The sequence below is a fragment of the Meles meles genome, chromosome 20, assembly GCF_922984935.1.
Source record: "Meles meles chromosome 20, mMelMel3.1 paternal haplotype, whole genome shotgun sequence".
Classification (NCBI taxonomy): Eukaryota; Metazoa; Chordata; class Mammalia; order Carnivora; family Mustelidae; genus Meles; species Meles meles.
In genome coordinates this window covers 4,897,146-4,915,841 of record NC_060085.1, presented here as the reverse complement: position 1 = coordinate 4,915,841, position 18,696 = coordinate 4,897,146, and the positions used below count along the sequence as shown (strand labels likewise).

Here is an 18,696-nt window from a genome sequence, read left to right as displayed (position 1 = left end):
AATTTGTGTGGAACCAGAAAAGGCTCTGAATAGCCAGAGGAATGTTGAAAAAGAAAACCAAAGCAGGTGGCATCACGATACCTGACTTCAAATCATGTTACAATGATGTAATCATCAATACAGTATGGTACTGACACAAAAACAGACACAGACTGATGGCACAGAATAAAGACCCCAGAAATGGACCCTCAACTCTATGGTCAACAAATCTTTAACAAAGCAGGAAAGAATATCCAATGGAAAAAGGACAGTCTCTTCAACAAATCATGTTGGGAAAATTGGACAGCCACATGCAGAATGAAACTGGACTATTCTCTTACACCATATATCAAAGATAAACTCAAAATGGATAAAAGACCTAAATGTGAGATAAGAATCCATCAAAATCCCTCTCTCTCTGCCTGCCTTTCTATCTACATGTGATTTCTCTCTCTGTCAAATAAATAATTCTTAAAAAAAAAAGAGGGGGTGCCTGGGTGGCTCAGTGGGTTAAGCCCCTGCCTTCAGCTCAGGTCATGATCCCAGAGTCCTGGGATCGAGGTCCACATTGGGCTCTCTGCTCAGAAGGGATCCTGCTTCCCCATATCTCTCTGCCTGCCTCTCTACCTACTTGTGATCTCTCTGTTAAGAAATAAATAATTCTTTAAAAAAGAAGAATCCATCAAAGTCCTAGAGGAGAACATATGTATCAATGTCTTTGACCTCAACCACAACAACTTCTTCTTTTTTTTAATTAATTAATTATTTATTTATTTTTTTCAGCATAACAGTATTTACCACAACAACTTCTTGCTAGAGCTGTCTCCAAAGGCAAGGGGACCAAAAGGAAAAATGAACTTTTGGGACTTCTTCAAGATAAAAGGTTCTGCATGACAAAGAAACAGTCAACAAAACTAAAAGGCAACCTGTGGAATGGGAAAAGATATTTGCAAATGACATCAGATCAGATAAAGGATTTGTATCCAAGATTTGTAAGGAACTTATGAAACTCAACACCCCAAAAAACAAATAGTTCAGTCAAGAAATGGGCAGAAGACATAAACAGCCATTTCTCCAAAGGAGACATACAAATGGTCAACAGACAGATGAAAACATGCTCCACATCCCTTGCCAACAGGGAAATACAAATAAAACCACAATGAGGTACCACTTCATACCAGTCAGAATGGCTAAAATTAACAAGTTAGGAAACAAAAAATGTGGCGATGATGTAGAGAAAAGGGAAACCTCTTACACTGTAAGTGGGAATGCAAGCTGGTACAGCCACTCTGGGAAACAATATGGAGGTTCCTCAAGAAGTTAAAAATAGAGCTACTCTATGACCCATCAATAGCACTTCTGGGTATTTACCTCAAAATTACAAATGTAGTGATCTGAAGGGGCACCTGCACCCTATTGTTCATAGTAGAAATGTCCACAATAGCCAAACTGTGGAAAGAGCCCAGATGTGCATTGATAGATGAATGGATAAAGAAGATGTAGTTATGTGTATGTATACACACACACACACACACACACACACACACTAGAATGTTACAGCTTGAAGGAAAAGCAAGACAGGAAGCAATGACAGCGAATTATATTTGACCCAGTTTATAACCAACATTATCTTTGTCTACTCTTCCCCGAGATTACCTCAGGTGCCTTGTCTCCTGATAGCCAGATTGACTTGACCTACCCCAGATGAGGTTCCCCTGGTGTGGTGGGCATCATAGAAGCTCCAGCACCAGATCTGTTCTCATCATACACATGGAGGCTCTGGGATCTCCCACCTGAACTCAGATGAACTGATCTGCTGTGGGATGCAGGATCTGGTTTCCCTAGACAGTCAAATCAACCCAGAAGTCAGGAAAAGTCCGGTGAGGCAAAGCTTGACCAAGGAGAGAGACAAGATGAGAAGGAGCTAGCCTCTCTCTCTTTCTCCCTTTATCCTCCTGCCAAGAGTCTGTCCTGTCTCAAGAAACAGTTATAAGTGGCTTTCTGGAAAGTCTTGCATGGCCACACCACCATCCGCATTGTCTTACAAGGCAGCACCCAGCAAAGGGATGCACCATCTTTAATTTGTTTTCCTTTCTTCCCTGTTTCATGTCCTTTTCCTTCCTCGCCCTTGCTGGCTTAAGATTGCACACACAACCCCTTAAAACCTGGATACATGTTGTGCCTCAGGTTCTGTTTTCTAGGAAAATCTGGACTAAAGTACACAGTTAATACAGGAAACAAGAGAGAACTTATAATCCTCAGAAAGGATCTCCACAAAGATTCAAGAATTTATTTGTTCTATAATAAAAGAATAGGCTTTCTTCAAATTATTCTACAATTTATTTATTTATTTATTTATTTTTTTAAGATTTTTAATTTATTTATTTGACAGATAGAGATCACAAGTAGGGAGAGAGGCAGGCAGAGAGAGAGAGAGGAGGAAGCAGGCTCTCAGAGAGCCTGATGCGGGGCTCGATCCCAGGACCCTGGGATCATGACCTGAGCGAAAGGCAGAGGCTTTAACCCACTGAGCCACCCAGGCGCCCCTTATTCTACAATTTAAACTTACACGGAACTATATGTCTATTTATATAGACATATAGACAATATGTCTATTTGTATAGACATATAGACAATATGTCTATTTGTATAGACATATAGACAATATGTCTATATAGACATATAGACAATATGTCTATTTATATATTATATACCTATGACTGGAGGTAAATTATTTTTTTAGTATTAAAACAACAAAAAATAAAGCAGCTTTTCTCTGCCTAGTTCTCATTTTACATTTTAATTAAGGCAAATGATTTGGCTTTTAATTATTATCAAACATTTCATATTTTAATATTATAACTATATTAATTATTATATAGAAAATACATGAAGATATTATTACTATATTATATTATTATGTATATTACATATAGTTTTCATTGTTATTAGGATTTCATGTCATGGGTAGCAATATATTATAGGAATAGTCTGTTATCATGGAATATTTCAATCTTTTGTCTGAGACATAAAAAGAGGTTATAACACTGAATTTGACTAATACTTATGTAAGTTATGACTTTGTGTGTTGATTTGAAAAGATGAGTAGGAATCATACCAAATAAATAATATTGTGTAGCTACAGAGACATTTAATCTTAGATATTTTCATATTTTGCTTTTTAAATTTTGCTAATGTATATTGTGTGTTGATACATGTACTATATCTAACAACAGTCTTTGCCTTTGACAAAGCTCTTCATCTCAGCAAATATCTTGTAACAACTAAAAGAAAGAAGAAGCTGTTATGGAAATGGTACAATAAAAGAACAATAACCAAAAAAGTTTCTGAGAAATTAAAGCTGTGGTTTCTGAAATTTTAATGACAACATTCAGTAACAGAATGAATATGCAAAAGGCCAAATTATTAGTCAGGAAAAGAAAGTTGAGGAACTCTTCTAGGATTTAGAGGGGAAAGTAAAGAGGAAGGAGATATCCAAGAAGGCCAGTACCCACCCAAAAGGAATTTTGTCAAGATGACAAGAAGAAATGCAATCCAATCAACCATTTCCCTACAGTGAAAAGGAACAACTTTTAGATCAACAGAAGCTAGAACATGCTGAGCCTGGTGGTGGGTATTAAGGAGGGCACGGATTGCATGGAGCACTGGGTGTGGCACAGAAACAATGAATCTTGGAACACTGAAAAAAAAAGAATACTTAATAAAGATACCTCCAAGCAGAGATTTTGTAAGAGAGAAGAGAATAAAATCTCTATATAGATATTAGATATGTGTATATGTATCTATGTAAGAAAAAATACATAAAATTATACTAAAAATAAAATGAGATGTCCTACCTCCAAGGAAAAAGAGGAAATCTTACAAGCTACCAGAAAGAGGGAAAAAGCAGTTATTATAAAGAAAACAAGATTCAAATTGAGAATGTTAGATATTAAAAATAAGGAAGAGATATCTATGAATTCCTGAGAGAAAATGATTGTAAATCAAGAGTTTTACTTCCATCTCATTCTGGATTCCAAAATGTAAAGAGCTGGAGTTTTAAAAATGTCACAACTGAGAGTCAGGTCCAAGAAGTCCATTGTCCAAAACAGGAACCACCAGCCACCTGAGGCTATGGCTAGTCTGAACTGAAATGTACTGTAAGCATAAAATGCATTCTGGAAATCAAAGACAATATGAAAAAAATACATAAATGGTCTCATTAGTGCTTCTTATATTTATTACAGCTTGAAATGATACTTTTGATATGCTGAGTTAAAGTATATTACTAGAAGATATGGTCCATATATACAATGGAATATTACATCTCCATCAGAAAGGATGAATACTCAACTTTTCTATCAACATGGATGGGACTGAAGGAGATTATGCTGAGTGAAATAAGTCAAGCAGAGAAAGTCAATTATCATATGGTTTCACTTACTTCTGGAGCATAGGGAATAACTTGAGGGACATTAGGGAAAGGAAAGGAAAAGTGAATTGGGGGAAGTCAGAGGGGGAGATGAACCATGAAAGACTATGGACTCTAAGAAACAAATTGAGGGTTTTGGAAGGGAGGGGAGTGGGGGGATGGTGAGCCTGGTTGTAGGTATTAAGGAGGGCAAGCATTGCATGAAGCACTGGGTGTGGTGCATAAACAATGAATCTTGGACACTGAAGAAATAAAATAAAATTTTAAAAATGTATATTATTAAAATTAATTTCCTGTTTTTACATTTTAAATATAACTACCAGAAAATTTAAAATTACTTGTGCAGCTCCCATTAGATTTCTGTTAGATTTCTATTAAAGACTATTCCACTAGAAAATATATTGAGATAAACTCAGCAAAACAAATTATTTTCCTTTTCAAATAAATATGACTATATCCTATTGTAAGTATTGGGGAATTTGGGGGGATAGCAAGTATTCTCATTACTTAGGCCAAGGTTGCAAACTGTGGCCCTGGGCTGGCCCACTGCCTGTTTTCGTAAATAAAGTTTTACTGGTACACAGCCACATCCATTCATTTATGTCTGTGGCTACAGTTACATTATAAGGACAGGGCTGAATAGTTGCAACAGAGACCATATGGCCCACAAAGCCTGAAATATATACTAGATAGCCCTGTAGGGAAAAAGTTCATTAACTTCCATCTTAAAAGAGACGTCCATGGGGCGCCTGGGTGGCTCAGTGCATTCAAGTTTCTGCTTTCTGCTCAGGTCATGATCCCAGGATCCTGGGATCGAGCCCCGCATTGGGCTCTCTGCTCAGCAGGGAGCCTTCTTCCTCCTCTCTCTCTGCCTGCCTCTCTGCCTACTTGTGATCTCTGTCTGTCAAATAAATAAAATCTTAAAATCTTAAAAGGAGAGAGAGAGAGAGAGAGACATCCACGTCATGGGGAGTTGGGAGTGTGGTTTCAGTAAGAAAAATGCCCAACATGACACTAGATGCCTAGGAGGACTTATTTTTTAAACTGGGCATTTCATTAATTTTGGGATTGACTTCTTTAAACAAACACACATTCCTCTGACCTAAGTTCTCTGTTCTGCAGAAGGTAGGATGATTACTCCTATTTTATAGGCTATACACTTGAGATGGAGGATTCAAGCAATTTCCCCAATAGTGGCACAGCCACTTAATTAAAGTTGAGATGAACACAAGTCAGTTTCACCTGGACCTCAAATTCTTACCCATCTCTCACATGAATGACGCTACAGAGTAAAGGGACATAACCTTTGGGCAGGACACTGAAGCCTTTCCCCTCTGAGAATCCTATGGCCAGCTTCCCTTCCAAGATTTGCATACTCTTGCAGTAATGCCACTCTTTCTACAAGCCCAGAATCACCTCTGCAAGTGACGTTCCGGTCTGTGAAACTTCTTTCTCCTGTGCTCGAAACATATCCATCCATGCAAAAACAGTCGTATTTTTGTTTGTCAGAGACACAGTAAGATTTAGCAGGGCAGGGATGGCTTGTGCATGGTTCTGTAGAGAGAAAAGAGAGAGAGAAGAAGAAGGCAGCACTGTGCATTCTCTATTTGATTCAATATTTAATCAATCTAATCCCCACTTGAAATCCTGCCTCTTAAAATGTGAACAAATGACTTTACGCACTCGTGAGTTAAAAAAAATTCTTTCTTCTAGGACTCTTCCCAGATGCACTTCAAAAGCTTCTTGGGTCTTTTTAAAATTTAATTTTATTTTTTCAGTGTTCCAAGATTCATTATTTATGCATCACAACCAGTGCTTCATGCAATACGTGCCCTCCTTAATGCCCATCACCAGGATTTAGGTAATAAGTTAGTTTAAATCAGTGTAATTCTGTTGTTGATATATTAGACAAACAACTTACCATCTCCGTCATGTGCTACTTCCAATATCATACACAAAGAAAGACAGAACAGTGTATGTGCCATTTCCCTGCCCCACATGCATAACCAGACCTAATTATGGGGAAATCTCAGACAAACGCAATTGGTGCACATGCTCTAATCTAACTACCTCGCCTCAACAAAAATGTCAATGTCATGAAAGAGAAAGAAAGGCTGCAAGTAATTGTCCTAGAGGAGATGAAAGAAACATAATAACTAAATATAATGCCTACGTGATTGAAGAATAAATCCCAAATTTGAAAAAAAAATGTATTAGTGGAACAACTGAAAAACTTTTGACAAGAGGCTTAAATTATAGAATTGTATCAATGACAAATTTCCTAAATTGACCCTGTGTTATGTAAGAGTATGTCCATGTTCTTAGTAGATAAATGCTAAGGGATTTAGGGGCATGATATCCGCAACTTATTTTCCAATGGATTAGTGAAAAATAAATACATACAGATATGTATATGAATATTTATAACCATTACATAATCTCGATGTGACACAAAACTAAGTTGAAGATATATCTATATTGTATATAGGTATGTTAACCTTAAAACTAGAAGAGCCAGTTTTTTATTGGGAAAAATGGGTTTATGCCGAATGGAAGAGAATTGCAAAGTGGGAAACACAAGGTAGCCCACAGGGCAGAGGCAAGTAAACAAAGGAGACTTCTGTTTTACAGAGGAAAGAGGAAGTTGGGCTGGGCTATTCTAAGCAAAAAGTCCATTGGACTAAACTGGGAGTTTGAAGTATAGTGGCTTCTCATTGGCTGAGCTGTGACTGTCTCCCATTGGCTGAGCTATGGCTGTCTCTCATTGGCTGGGCTGTGGCTGTCTCTCATTGGCTGAGCTATGACTACCTCTCATTGGTTAGTCTGCTGGGGGGAGGTGAAGGAGGAGAGCAGGTTAGAGGAGACTTTCTTCCTCCCACTAGCTGAGTGGAATGGTTATTGGTCGGCAACGTCCCTCTCTTCCTGTTGGGTTTGTAATTGACCACAAGTGGCAAGGCAGAAGTCCTACTGAACCTCCAGACCCCATGTTAGTGAGGTTTCCTTTTAATTAATTTTCACTGATAGATACGTATAATTATTTTTGCTAATAGATATTTGTGTGTTTAGAGAGGTAGCTAGGAAAGCAGAAGGAAATGTAGCTGTATGTTAGCAGTTGATGAATCCAGGTGAAAAGTATAGGGTGATCATTTTTACTGTCATTACAATAGTTCTATAGATTTAAATGTCCAAAATATAAAGGCAACGAAAGAAAACTCTCTTGCCACGTTTTATTAGGAGACATTAACCGGTCTGAATTCCACATTCTTCCTGTTTTGGCCCCTACCAATAAGTGTTTGCAGCTCAAACTAAGGTGATGACATTAATATGTTGAAATTGTTTGTCTCTTCCCATTAACCTTTGTACTATGGGGGAATGAAGTGCCCTTACTGCTGTACCATTTACATAGCTGGGACCTCAGCTGATTTCTGAAATATCTCTAAGCCTTCTTGTCCTCATCTTTAAACCGAGAATGGAACAGTGTAACCAAAGATTAGGCTAAGTACCTGCCCTATAGCTAATGGGTCAGTTGCATCGATTTTGTTAATTGGTCTGTGATTATTTGAGAGTATGCCCTTGTTCTTAGAAAATGCATACTGAAGTAATAAGGAGTGCAGGATTATGATGTTTGTAGCTTCTTCTCAAGCAGTTTAGAAAAAAAATATGTGTTTGTGTATTATATATCTATACATATATACAATGCATGTATGAAATTATTATACCATATATCATACATGCAATATACAAATGTATGTATGTCCTCTGTTTATGTATTCTTTCAAAACATGTCTCCAAAGACCAGGGAAACAAGAGTAAAAATGAACTTTTGGGACTTCATCATGATAAAAACATCTACACAGCAAAAGGAACAGTCAACAAAACTAAGAGGCAACCCACAGAATGGGAGAAGACATTTGCAAATGACATTACAGATAAAATTCTGGTATCCAAGATCTATAAAGAACTCAAACTCAACACCCAAAAAACAAAGAATCCAGTCAAAAAATGGGCAGAAGACATGAACCGACATTTATCCAAAGAAGACATACAAATGGCTAATGGACACATGAAAAAATGTTCAACATCACTAGACATCATGGAAATACAAATCAAAACCACAATGAGATATCACCTCACACCAGTCAAAATGGCAAAAATTAACAAAACAGGAAATAACAATTGCTGGAGAAGTTGTGGAGAAAGGGGAAATCTCTTTCATTATTAGTGGGAATGCAAGTTGGTGGAGATTCTGGAAAACAGTATGGAGGTTCCTCAAGAAGTTAAAAATACAGCTACCCTGCAACCCAGCTATTGCAGTACTAGGTATTTACCCCAAAGATACAGATGTAGTGAAAAGAAGGAACCCCAATGTTCACAGAAGCAACGTCCACAATAGCCAAACTGTAGAAGGAGCTGAGGTGTCCTTCAACAGATGAGTGGATAAAGATGATGTGGTTCATATATACAAAGAAATATTATTCAGCCATCAAAAAGGATGAATACCTATCATTTGCATTAACATGGATGAAACTGGAGGGGATTATGCTAAATTAAATAAGCCAAGCAGAGAAAGACAATTATCATATGGTTTCACTCATATGTGGAATATTAAGGAATAACGCAGAAGACCATAGGGAAAGGGAGAGAAAACTGGGAGGAAATCAGAGAGGGAGACAAACTGTGAGAGACTCTGGACTCTGAGAAACAAACTGAGGGTTACAGAAGGGGAGGGATGGAGTAACCAGGTGATGGGTATATGGAGGGCATGTGTTGTGATGAGCACTGGGCTTTATATGCAACTAATGAATCATTAAATACTACATCAAAAACTAATGATATGCTGCCAAACTGAACATAAAAATTTTTTTAAAAGCCTTTGAAACATGAAAACTACAAGTCCCTAGACTTCCAAGTATGTTTCTATGACTGAAATGGTAACAGAAAAATAGCTCAAGCTTTAAAATTATATTGTAGGAAATTATAGATGCACAGGAATCAGTTTCCTCTGAGCTTCAATAATTACAATTTAAATAGAGTACTCACATGCTGTAATTATAATATTAAAATGCTGAGACAATAAAATGATCAAAAGGGGTATTCTGGGCTCCTAAGAGATTGTGTAAATGTTATTAAAATTTTTTTTTACTGTATTTCAATTACATCATAGGAAGATCATTATTATGTGTATGTTGCTGTTCATATCTAACTGGCAATCTTTTGACATGGATAAAATTATTGCCATTGTATCTATTTAATAATATTGATTTTTAAAAATTAAAAAAAAAGAAAATGTCAGGCAAAATGGAAAACTGTCTTCTCATTCCATCCTTGTATGAATCTGGGCATAGTCTTTCATATGAACACAGTATAGAAATTGTGGAATAATGTCAATGGAACTGCACAAAAGTGTCAATATTGGCCACTCTGGACCTACAAAGTGGCAATCAATGTAGACTATCCTAATTAACCAAGAGTCACAGAACTTTTAGAAATGATGGTTGATTTTGCATTTGTTGAGGCCATGGGGAAAGACCACATCCTGAAGGACTGTGCCCTGATGCACTGGGCATTCCCATCAAAATATACTGATTTAAGGAGGGCACGTATTGCATGGGGCACTGGGTATTAAGCAATGAATCTTGGAACACTGCATCAAAAAAAAAAAAAAACCAATGACGTACTGTATGGTGACTAAGATAACATAATAAAAAATAATAAAAAGAGCTTGCTTTTGGTTTCAAGTGCAACATACCATTGTATGTCCTCACAACAAAGACCAAGCAGGAAAGCCCTAAGAAAAATAAAAGGAAGGAATTAACATTTCAGGAATCTTCCTTAAATCCTTCTGAATACTCCTGGCCACCCACCTGTTTCTTCCAGGGCCAGTACTTGATTTACAACACAGAACTTATTGTCTTGACTATAAAGAAGGGCAGCACATTAAATAGAGGTAAATTTATCATTGCCATATACCATATACCATATACCATATACCCCACTCATACCAGGCAGAATGTTTTGTTCATTTAAATAGATTCAGTTCCCTCTTTCCTAACAATATGTGGATATATTTCATTAAGGTTTTAATCAATTTTATAAAGCTGACAAATGCTAGCAAACTTAATAAAATTGTCTCTTCTTCGGAAGCTGCTCAACAGTTATATCAGGTTTAAGCTGCTGTGGCTGGAGGCTTATTTAAAAATACCAACACAGGGGCATGTGGGTGGCTCAGTGGGTTAAAGCCTCTGCCTTTGGCTCAGTCATGGTCTCAGGGTCCTGGGATCGAGCCCCGCATCAGGCTCTCTGCTCGGTGGGGAGCCTGCTTTCCCCTCTCTCTCTGCCTGCCTCTCTGCCTACTTGTGATCTCTGTCTGTCAAAAAATTAATTAATAATTTTTTTAAAAAATAAAAAGACCAACACAAAATAAATGTTTACTACTCATAAATACTGGAGAGAAAATGTGTGGGGAAATATAGACCAGGACATGAAGAGTGGTCATTTCTAGGTAGTTTTCAATTTTGCTCATGGGCATTTTCTAACTTTTCCTAGAGTAAACATGGGTTACTTACATAGTGACTTATATTCTCTGTTCAGGGAGTATAAAATGATGTTGGAGAATAGAAGCTATGAGAGTATTCACCTTTTGAGAAAAATATCATATGCATCACCACCACCATCAGCCCCATCAATACAAAAATCCTGCCTTTTTGGTGATACTCATGAGTTTTAACCAGGGTGACTGCCTGATTATTTTGAAGGTGAAGTTCTGCTTTTTTCTTTTTAAGATATTTTTAATTTATTTGACAGAGAGAGAGAGGAGAGAGGTCACAAGTAGGCAGAGAGGCAGGCAGAGAGAGGGGAAACAGGTTCCCTGCTGAGTGGGGAGCCCGATGTGGGGCTCGATCCCAGGACCCTGGGATCATGACCTGAGCCGAAGGCAGAGGCTTTAACCCACTGAGCCACCCAGGTGCTCCGAAGTTCTGCTTTTTAAGCAAAGAGCTTGATTGCCCTAGCAGTGAAAACTCCATCTTATCTTTCTTGTATGAGTCATTCTGGTTGTTCTGATGAAACGTTAGACCCAGACAGTGTTCCTATTTCCCAGGTCTGCCAACGCAAGTGCCGAGGAAGTTCATCAAAAAGACATGACCGCCAACTGACCTATGAGCTGGACACTCAGAGGCTCCTGGCCCCCTCCCCTGTCCTTGGAAAGTGGGTTCTCCTTGCCTTTCCTGCTCCCAGAGGCTGCTCTAAGGATATCTCCTTGAGATAGTGATGTGGTGTATGCATGACTGAGCCCAGTTAAGGCCCCTCTCTCTATATGTAGACTTACAAGATTTGGTGGATGGATGTGGGGGTCCATTTGTCTTGCTATTGCAAGACAAATCCCATATGTAAGTTCCCTTTGCTTATTGAAACTGCCATCTCCCAACCTGGACTGGCCAGTCTCCTCCTTCAGTCTCTCTACCCTGGAGTAATGGGGCCAGTTTCAGAGGACACCCAAGAACCTCCCAAAAGGGAGGGTTTTGAACCAATATTAACTCCACAGTCAGTATAAGGTGAATAGTCCCTTCCCCCACAACCCAGCAGGTGGGGGCCAGCTCAGTGTTCCCAAGAGGCAGCTGGACCCAGGTATCAGTGATAGGTGTGGTTCTCTCATAGCCAGAGTGCTTTATTCCAATGGAACTGGACAGACTCACCACTCCTTAAGAATTTCCTCCCTGCTCACGTTGCCCTGAAACTCTAGCTTAGATTTCACCAGGGGGAAGAGGAAAGAGGAAAAAAAATAAGAGAACATGGGGGGAAGGTGGAACTTGTGGACCCATCAGTGAGGGCGAGGCTCTGTGAAAGCTGAAGAAGCAACTTGTCCTCTTCTGAATCTTTGACTGTGTGGGTTCCCAAATTCAGCCTCTCAGTTGAAGCCTGTCTCACACCCATACAATTCAATCACGGTTCTGAAGCTGACCTCATGAAAACAGACAGTAGGATGGTGGTTACCAGGGGCTGGGGGCACAGGGGCGGATCTGCGGGGATGTTTAAGGGCACTAACTTGGAACTAGTAGAGAGGTAAGTCCTAGAGATTGAATGCACAGCATAGTGAGGATACACAGCAGAACCATAGGATAAACCTCAAAGTGGCTGAGAGACTAGATCTCATTGGTCCCCATGAGAAACAAGAAATGGTGCTTATATGATGCCACGAGATGTTAGCAAAAGCTAAGGGGAAGATCACACTGCCATATGTAAATGTACTGAGTGAACATGGGGTACACTTCAACCTTACACAGTGTTGTGTGCCAATTATGTCCTAATAAGGTTTCGTTTCATTTTTTAAAATATTTTATTTGTTTATTTGAGAGAGAGAGAGAGAGAGAGAGGGAATACAAGAAGGGAGAGTGGGAGCGGGAGAAGCAGGCTTCCCGCTGATCAGGGAGCCCAATGTGGGGCTTGATTCCCAGGACCCTGTGATCACGACCCAAGCTACAGGCAGACGCCTAATGACTGAGCCATCCAGGTGCTCTATCCTTAAAGATTATTTATTTATTTATTTACTTGACAGACAGAGATCACAAGTAGGCAGAAAGGCAGGCAGAGAGAGAGAGAGAAAGAGGAGGAAGCAGGCTCCCCGCTGAGCAGAGAGCCCAATTCGAGGCTCAATCTCAGGACCCTGGGATCATGACCTGAGCCAAAGGCAGAGGCTTTAACCCACTGAGCCACCCAGGCACCCCCAGCTGCCCTATCCTAATAAGGTTTTTAAAAATTAAATTTAAAAATAGTGTAGTAGTGGTATTTATGCTGAAAGCTACAGCAGAGTGGGTGAACAGGGAAGCAGTATCACCAACAGTGATACCCAGCGTTGAGTAAATGTTAACCTCTGATAGGCACCTTCCAGGTACAACCATCTCATGGATCCCCCCTGATACTCTTAAGAAGCAGAACCTCTTCTGAGCCCCATTTTACAGCACAGGAATCTGAGGGTCATAGTGGTTCAGGAACTTGCCCAAGATAACACAACAGGGAAACAACAAAGCCCAACCCCTCACTAGACTACACGACCACTCGCTGTTTTCATTAAGCACTTTTCACAACCTTGGTTTGTGAGATCTCCTCCTTTTTATTAACGCTATAGTTTCTGCACCAACAGTCCCAGGACAAGAAAGTGTTCTGTTTTGTGCCACAGATAGAGGAGAGATCCCCTCACTGCCCAATTGGAACAGATTCTTTCAACAGGACACAGAGAAATCAATTCTCTTTAGACTCTACTGCATGACTCGGGATTCCCTGGAGCCTCATGGGCTGGCCCCAAACTCTCCCCAAATTCCATAATCCTCTGTCAACTTTAGATGTTCATATGTACATACTGACAAGTCCAGAGAAGGGACATACTGCATCCTGGAACTTAAGAAAAAAATCAACGACATCAATGGTCAAAAATTTCATGGAGATTTTGAGTTTGTTGCCAATGAATCTCCCCATGAGGGTCTCCCCTCCCCCCCCCCACCCAGTTTGGTGCATTGTTGTTGTTGTTGTTTTAATTCATGGCATTAAAAAATTTTTAAAAAAAAATACTTATGCTTTCCTTTAGGTAGGATTGCTCAGTTTTGGCACTATGGCATTTTATTTTATTTTAAAAAATATATTATTTATTTATTTATTTAAGAGAGAGAGAGAGAATGAGAGAGAGAGCAAGAAAGGGGGGAAGGTCAGAGGGAGAAGCAGACGCCCTGCTGAGCAGGGAGCTTGCTGTGGGACTTGATCCTGGAACTCCAGGATCATGACCTGAGCCTAAGGCAGTCATTTCACCAAGTGAGCCACCCATGCGCCCTACTATTGCCATTTTAGACTGGATAATTCCTTATCACAAAGGCGGGCCCTTGCACGGGGGCATGTGGCGTGGCACCCCTGGCCACTAAATTCCACTAAATTCCAGGCACACCCTTATGCCCAGTCACAACTACCAAAACTGTCTGCAAACGTTACTAAGGGTCTCCTCTGGGGACACCAAACTGCCCCTCAGTTGAGAACCACTACTTTCAATGCTGTTTTTACTTCCAAGGACATTAGGCATTATAAGTGAAAACAAATAAAAAGCATTGCGATGTTGGCTCTATCTGTGTGAACACACACTTGCCGCTTTCAGGAAATGCCCCTCAGGCCAGCCCTCCACCAGCTCAACTGCATACTATAGCTGTTCTAGAACCAAAGAAAATAAGATGTTGAATACTCACCACACAGAACAAAGTTTGTCTTCTGGGCCATAGCTCCCCCGGCTTCTAACTGATGACTGATAACGGAGAAGGAACAGTAGAGTCTTATATCCTCTTTCTCAAGGAGTCTTGGTTGTTTCAAGAGGACCACAGTCTGTTGGTGTAATTTCCCTGCATCAAGTCTAATAAAAGCAGCATCTTAGATCTTAGATCTTAGATCTTAGGCCATCAGTATTCACACCATGCTCACTGCAGAATTCTCTGGTCACTTAATCACACATCAGACCCAGAAATAAAGACCAAGGAGTAGGACATCGCTGATTTTGGGGCACTAATCAGCCAAGCCAGCGACCAACATGCCAATGCTGTATGCTCAGCAACATTTTAAAACACATCTGCATAGGCAAAGGGAGGGAAACTGAACGGAGGGACATCAGAGAGGCAGACAAACCATGAGAGACTCTGGGCTCCAGGAAATAAACTGAGGGTTTCAGAAGGAAGGGGGGAATGGAAATAGGGTAGCTGGGTGATGGGTATTAAGGAGGGCACATACCGTGATGAGCACTAGGTGTTATACACAACTAATGAATCGTCGAACACCACATCAAAAGCTAATGTTGTACTATAGGGTGGATAGCTGAACATAATGAAAAATAAAAATAAAGAAGCAGATAAATAAATCAATAAATAAAACTAAACACACACCCACACACAAACAATAAAACCTATCTGCATTCCCATGTTCATTGCAGCATTCTTTACAACAGCCAGGTATGGAAATGACCTCAGTGCCTATCAAAGCATGAATGGATAAAGAAGATGGGCCGGAAATATAGAGGCACATTTGTTATCCAGCCTTACGGAAGGACATGTTGTCATATGCAACAACATGAATCATTCTGGAGGATTGGATACTAAAGGAAGTGAACCAGACAGAGAAGGACACGTATGGCATGATCTCACTTATATGTGGAATCAAGAAAGACAAGTACAGAGCAGCAGGGGGTAGAATGGTGATTGCAGGGAACCGGGGGCAGGGAGAAATGGGGAAATCCTGGTCAGGGGATGTGAACTTCAGTTGTGTAAGATGAGTGATTCAGGGGATCTGGTGTATGACATGGGGACTAGAGCTAACAGTATGGGCTTGTGTCCCTGAGATATGCTGACAGCGCATCTTCTGCATTCTCATCAAAAATAAATGGTAACTCTGGGAGGGCAGGATGTGCTGACGAGTTTGACCGTGGTGCTTATTTCACAGTGTGTGCATATATCAAAACATCACGCTGTACACCTTCAGTATATACAATTTTATTTCTCAATCTTACCTTAGTAAAGCTTGTTGGAAGGGGAAGAAAAAATGAATTGAATCAAAGCCACATAAATAGATATGAAATATTATAAGTAGGAGAGGGAATGAAATAACATATAATGGTAAAAATAGGAACACTTCAGTTCCATGCTTTAGACTTTTAGGATTTGATCTGTGAGGTTGAGAAGTCACTTTTCTTTCTGGTTTTCATGGTATTTCTGCCATGCAGAAATTACTTTGAAGTAGATTTTCATATCCTTGACCCTGACCCTGCCTGTTGCAAGCAGACGTAGAAATACCAGCTGTTTTATTTCTCACTTCCTTAGCCTTTAAGGGCTCACTTCTTGGAACTGCCCCCGAGTGACCCTACCTGCCCACCAGCCCAGATCCCTATTAGAGACACCTTGCCTCGAGCATCCACTTCCGGGTGGAGAATGGATGATTGTCCTAATAAGCTAAATGAAGTCAATGTCATACATTAGGGTAGAGATTACACATCTTGTCTATTTCCTAGACAGTAAATTTGGGATTCACATCAATATTGTGGGAACAACTGTGCTATTCCAAGAGAAGCAGCAAGAATCTTGAGATTTCATACATTGTGGCAGGAGGAAGGGGTTTGGGAAGGTTGAGCCATGTGCCCAAGGCTGGGGAACCGGGATTCTCCACTTGGGTCCCTCTGACCCTCAGCTCTAGCCATTAACCTCTGCGCTATAGAATCACATAATTATTGTTCCTTTTTCTGAAAACTTGGTTCAGTCTGTCCTCTTCCCTCTGCAGGCTGACTTTCTCTAACTGGTGAACAGGGTCCTTTTATGGCCATCTCAATGGGATCTCTGACAAAGACTCTCTCCTTGGACTCTGCTGGACTAGGTTCAACCTTAGGTGTTCTCTGTCCTTGTAGAATCCAGTTTGAGCAATAATCCTGCTAAATCAATTTAGCAAAAATCCCCCTCCCTTAGTATCTAAACACGCTCCATTATCTTACTACACTGGCTTGCCTTCGGTAAGAATTCTCTTGGCCCTGATGTTTTCTCTTGATGATTTATATCCCCTAACACCCACCCTGCTCCTTGGATATGAATCGCCTGTTGTCACTGTTGGAATCAGAACTGAGTCCAATCTCCTCCCTGACGCCAAGACCCTATTGCACTGGTCCTTACACCCATCTCAGTGTTCCCCCTTGAATAAGGTCCGCCTTCCTGTTCTCTAACAAGTGCCCTTAAATGACCTTTTCTCTAGGAGTTCAAATATTATTACTACTTGAATAGCTGCTGGGTCCATTCTGGTCTCTTAATTCAAATGCTTAAGAGAGAAAATTTGATGGGTTAGAGGACATGTGAATGAATTGACCCCTCCTGGTTGGCCACACTATTGCAATCAGTGATGGCCAGTAGGGACAAAGTTATGTGGTACGTGGCAGGGATGGTGTACCTTCTTCACCAAAGGCAAAGGTATCATGGAGGAAAGCTGACACACTAACAATGCCGTCTTCTGATTGTAGACATAGTGCGGGGCCTTTTGTCTTCTCTACCGAGTGTATATCTGTGTGTACATATATACAGCATCAATATAAGGAGGTGTGGGGATGAGAAACGATGACCAAGACAGACAGTAGCAGAGAGTGTAAGAACTAAACCAGTAGCAGGAATGACCAATCAGCCAATTCATCATAAAATAAGAATATTTATTGAATATTTACTATGTGCTGGATATTATTTTAAACATTGAGGATACAGCGGTGAATGAAACAAACAAAAACCCCTGTCCATGTGGTATGGACACTCCAGTGGAGTAACACAAGAAGTAATCTGAATAATAAGCAAATATCTGTGCAACGGTGCTGAGTACTGTCCAGGATGATAAAACAGAAAAGGTGAAAGAGATCAGGGACAGCTTCCTTGCCAAGGTGGTATGTGAAGAGAGACAGCGCGGTGTGTGAAGAGAGACTAATGTCATGGAGACACTAGGGATAAAGAAAATTCTGAGAGGGAACATAATCTCGCTACCACTCCTGAGGCAGCAGTAGGCCTGTTCCGTTCTGTGATCCAATAAAAGAAAATATTAAGCGTTCCCAGCTTGGAGACCCTTAGTTTTCTTTCCCTTCCTCTGGGGCACTAACCCAAGCATGGGCTCTTCTAAGCAAAAATGCATGTTGCCTAGAAGCAGAAGTGGGTTTTGGTGAATGGCCTCTGCCTCAGTGGGGTGAGCAGTTCCCAGAAAGAAAAGCTGAGCAGACAACAGAAGAGGTGTTCCTCATACATACTGCCACTCTGAGTACAGACTAGGCACCAAGCAACTACATTCTGATTTCTGGTTAATTATTCATTTCCTGGAACAGCTGGTTGACCACAATGAACTTCTTCAGCAGTTTCCTGTTCACTATGAACTAATGCCTAGACCAGTAATTCTCGACATTCTCAAGTGGCAATGTCTAGAGACATTTTTGATTGTTGCAATGGGTGTGTGGGGTGGGGTGGTTACTGGCATCCAGCTAGGAGAGGCCAGGGATGCTGCTTGACATCCTGCAATGCACATGATAGCCGCCCACCACCAAGAATTATCCAGCCCAAAATGTTAATAGCACAGAGCTTGAGAAGTCATGCTCTAAATGGAGGCAAGGAACATTTCACTTATGACCTTTTTAATTTATCATTAAAACATTTATCATTCTGGGCTTCCAGAAGTTTATGATCCAAGCAGGCATGACTTACAAGCACACACATCATGTATGGAACAGCACACATAATACAGGATAAGTCAAGTCATATGGA

At 40.3% G+C, this 18,696-nt stretch overlaps 1 protein-coding gene across 1 annotated transcript in view; it reads right to left on the bottom strand.

Annotated features, from left to right (window-relative positions):
* LOC123932117 (putative adhesion G protein-coupled receptor E4P) overlaps positions 1-14,746 on the bottom strand; it is a 62,259-nt gene extending 47,513 nt beyond the window's left edge. The window contains exons 1-3 of the mRNA XM_045989831.1: positions 14,635-14,746; positions 10,161-10,199; positions 5,828-5,965 (exon numbers count right to left, since the gene is read on the bottom strand). Of these exons, the coding sequence (XP_045845787.1) occupies positions 5,828-5,965; positions 10,161-10,199; positions 14,635-14,665 (208 nt within the window). The 5' untranslated portion in view covers positions 14,666-14,746. The remainder of the gene's footprint in view (positions 1-5,827; positions 5,966-10,160; positions 10,200-14,634) is intronic.
* Positions 14,747-18,696: the final 3,950 nt, after the last annotated feature.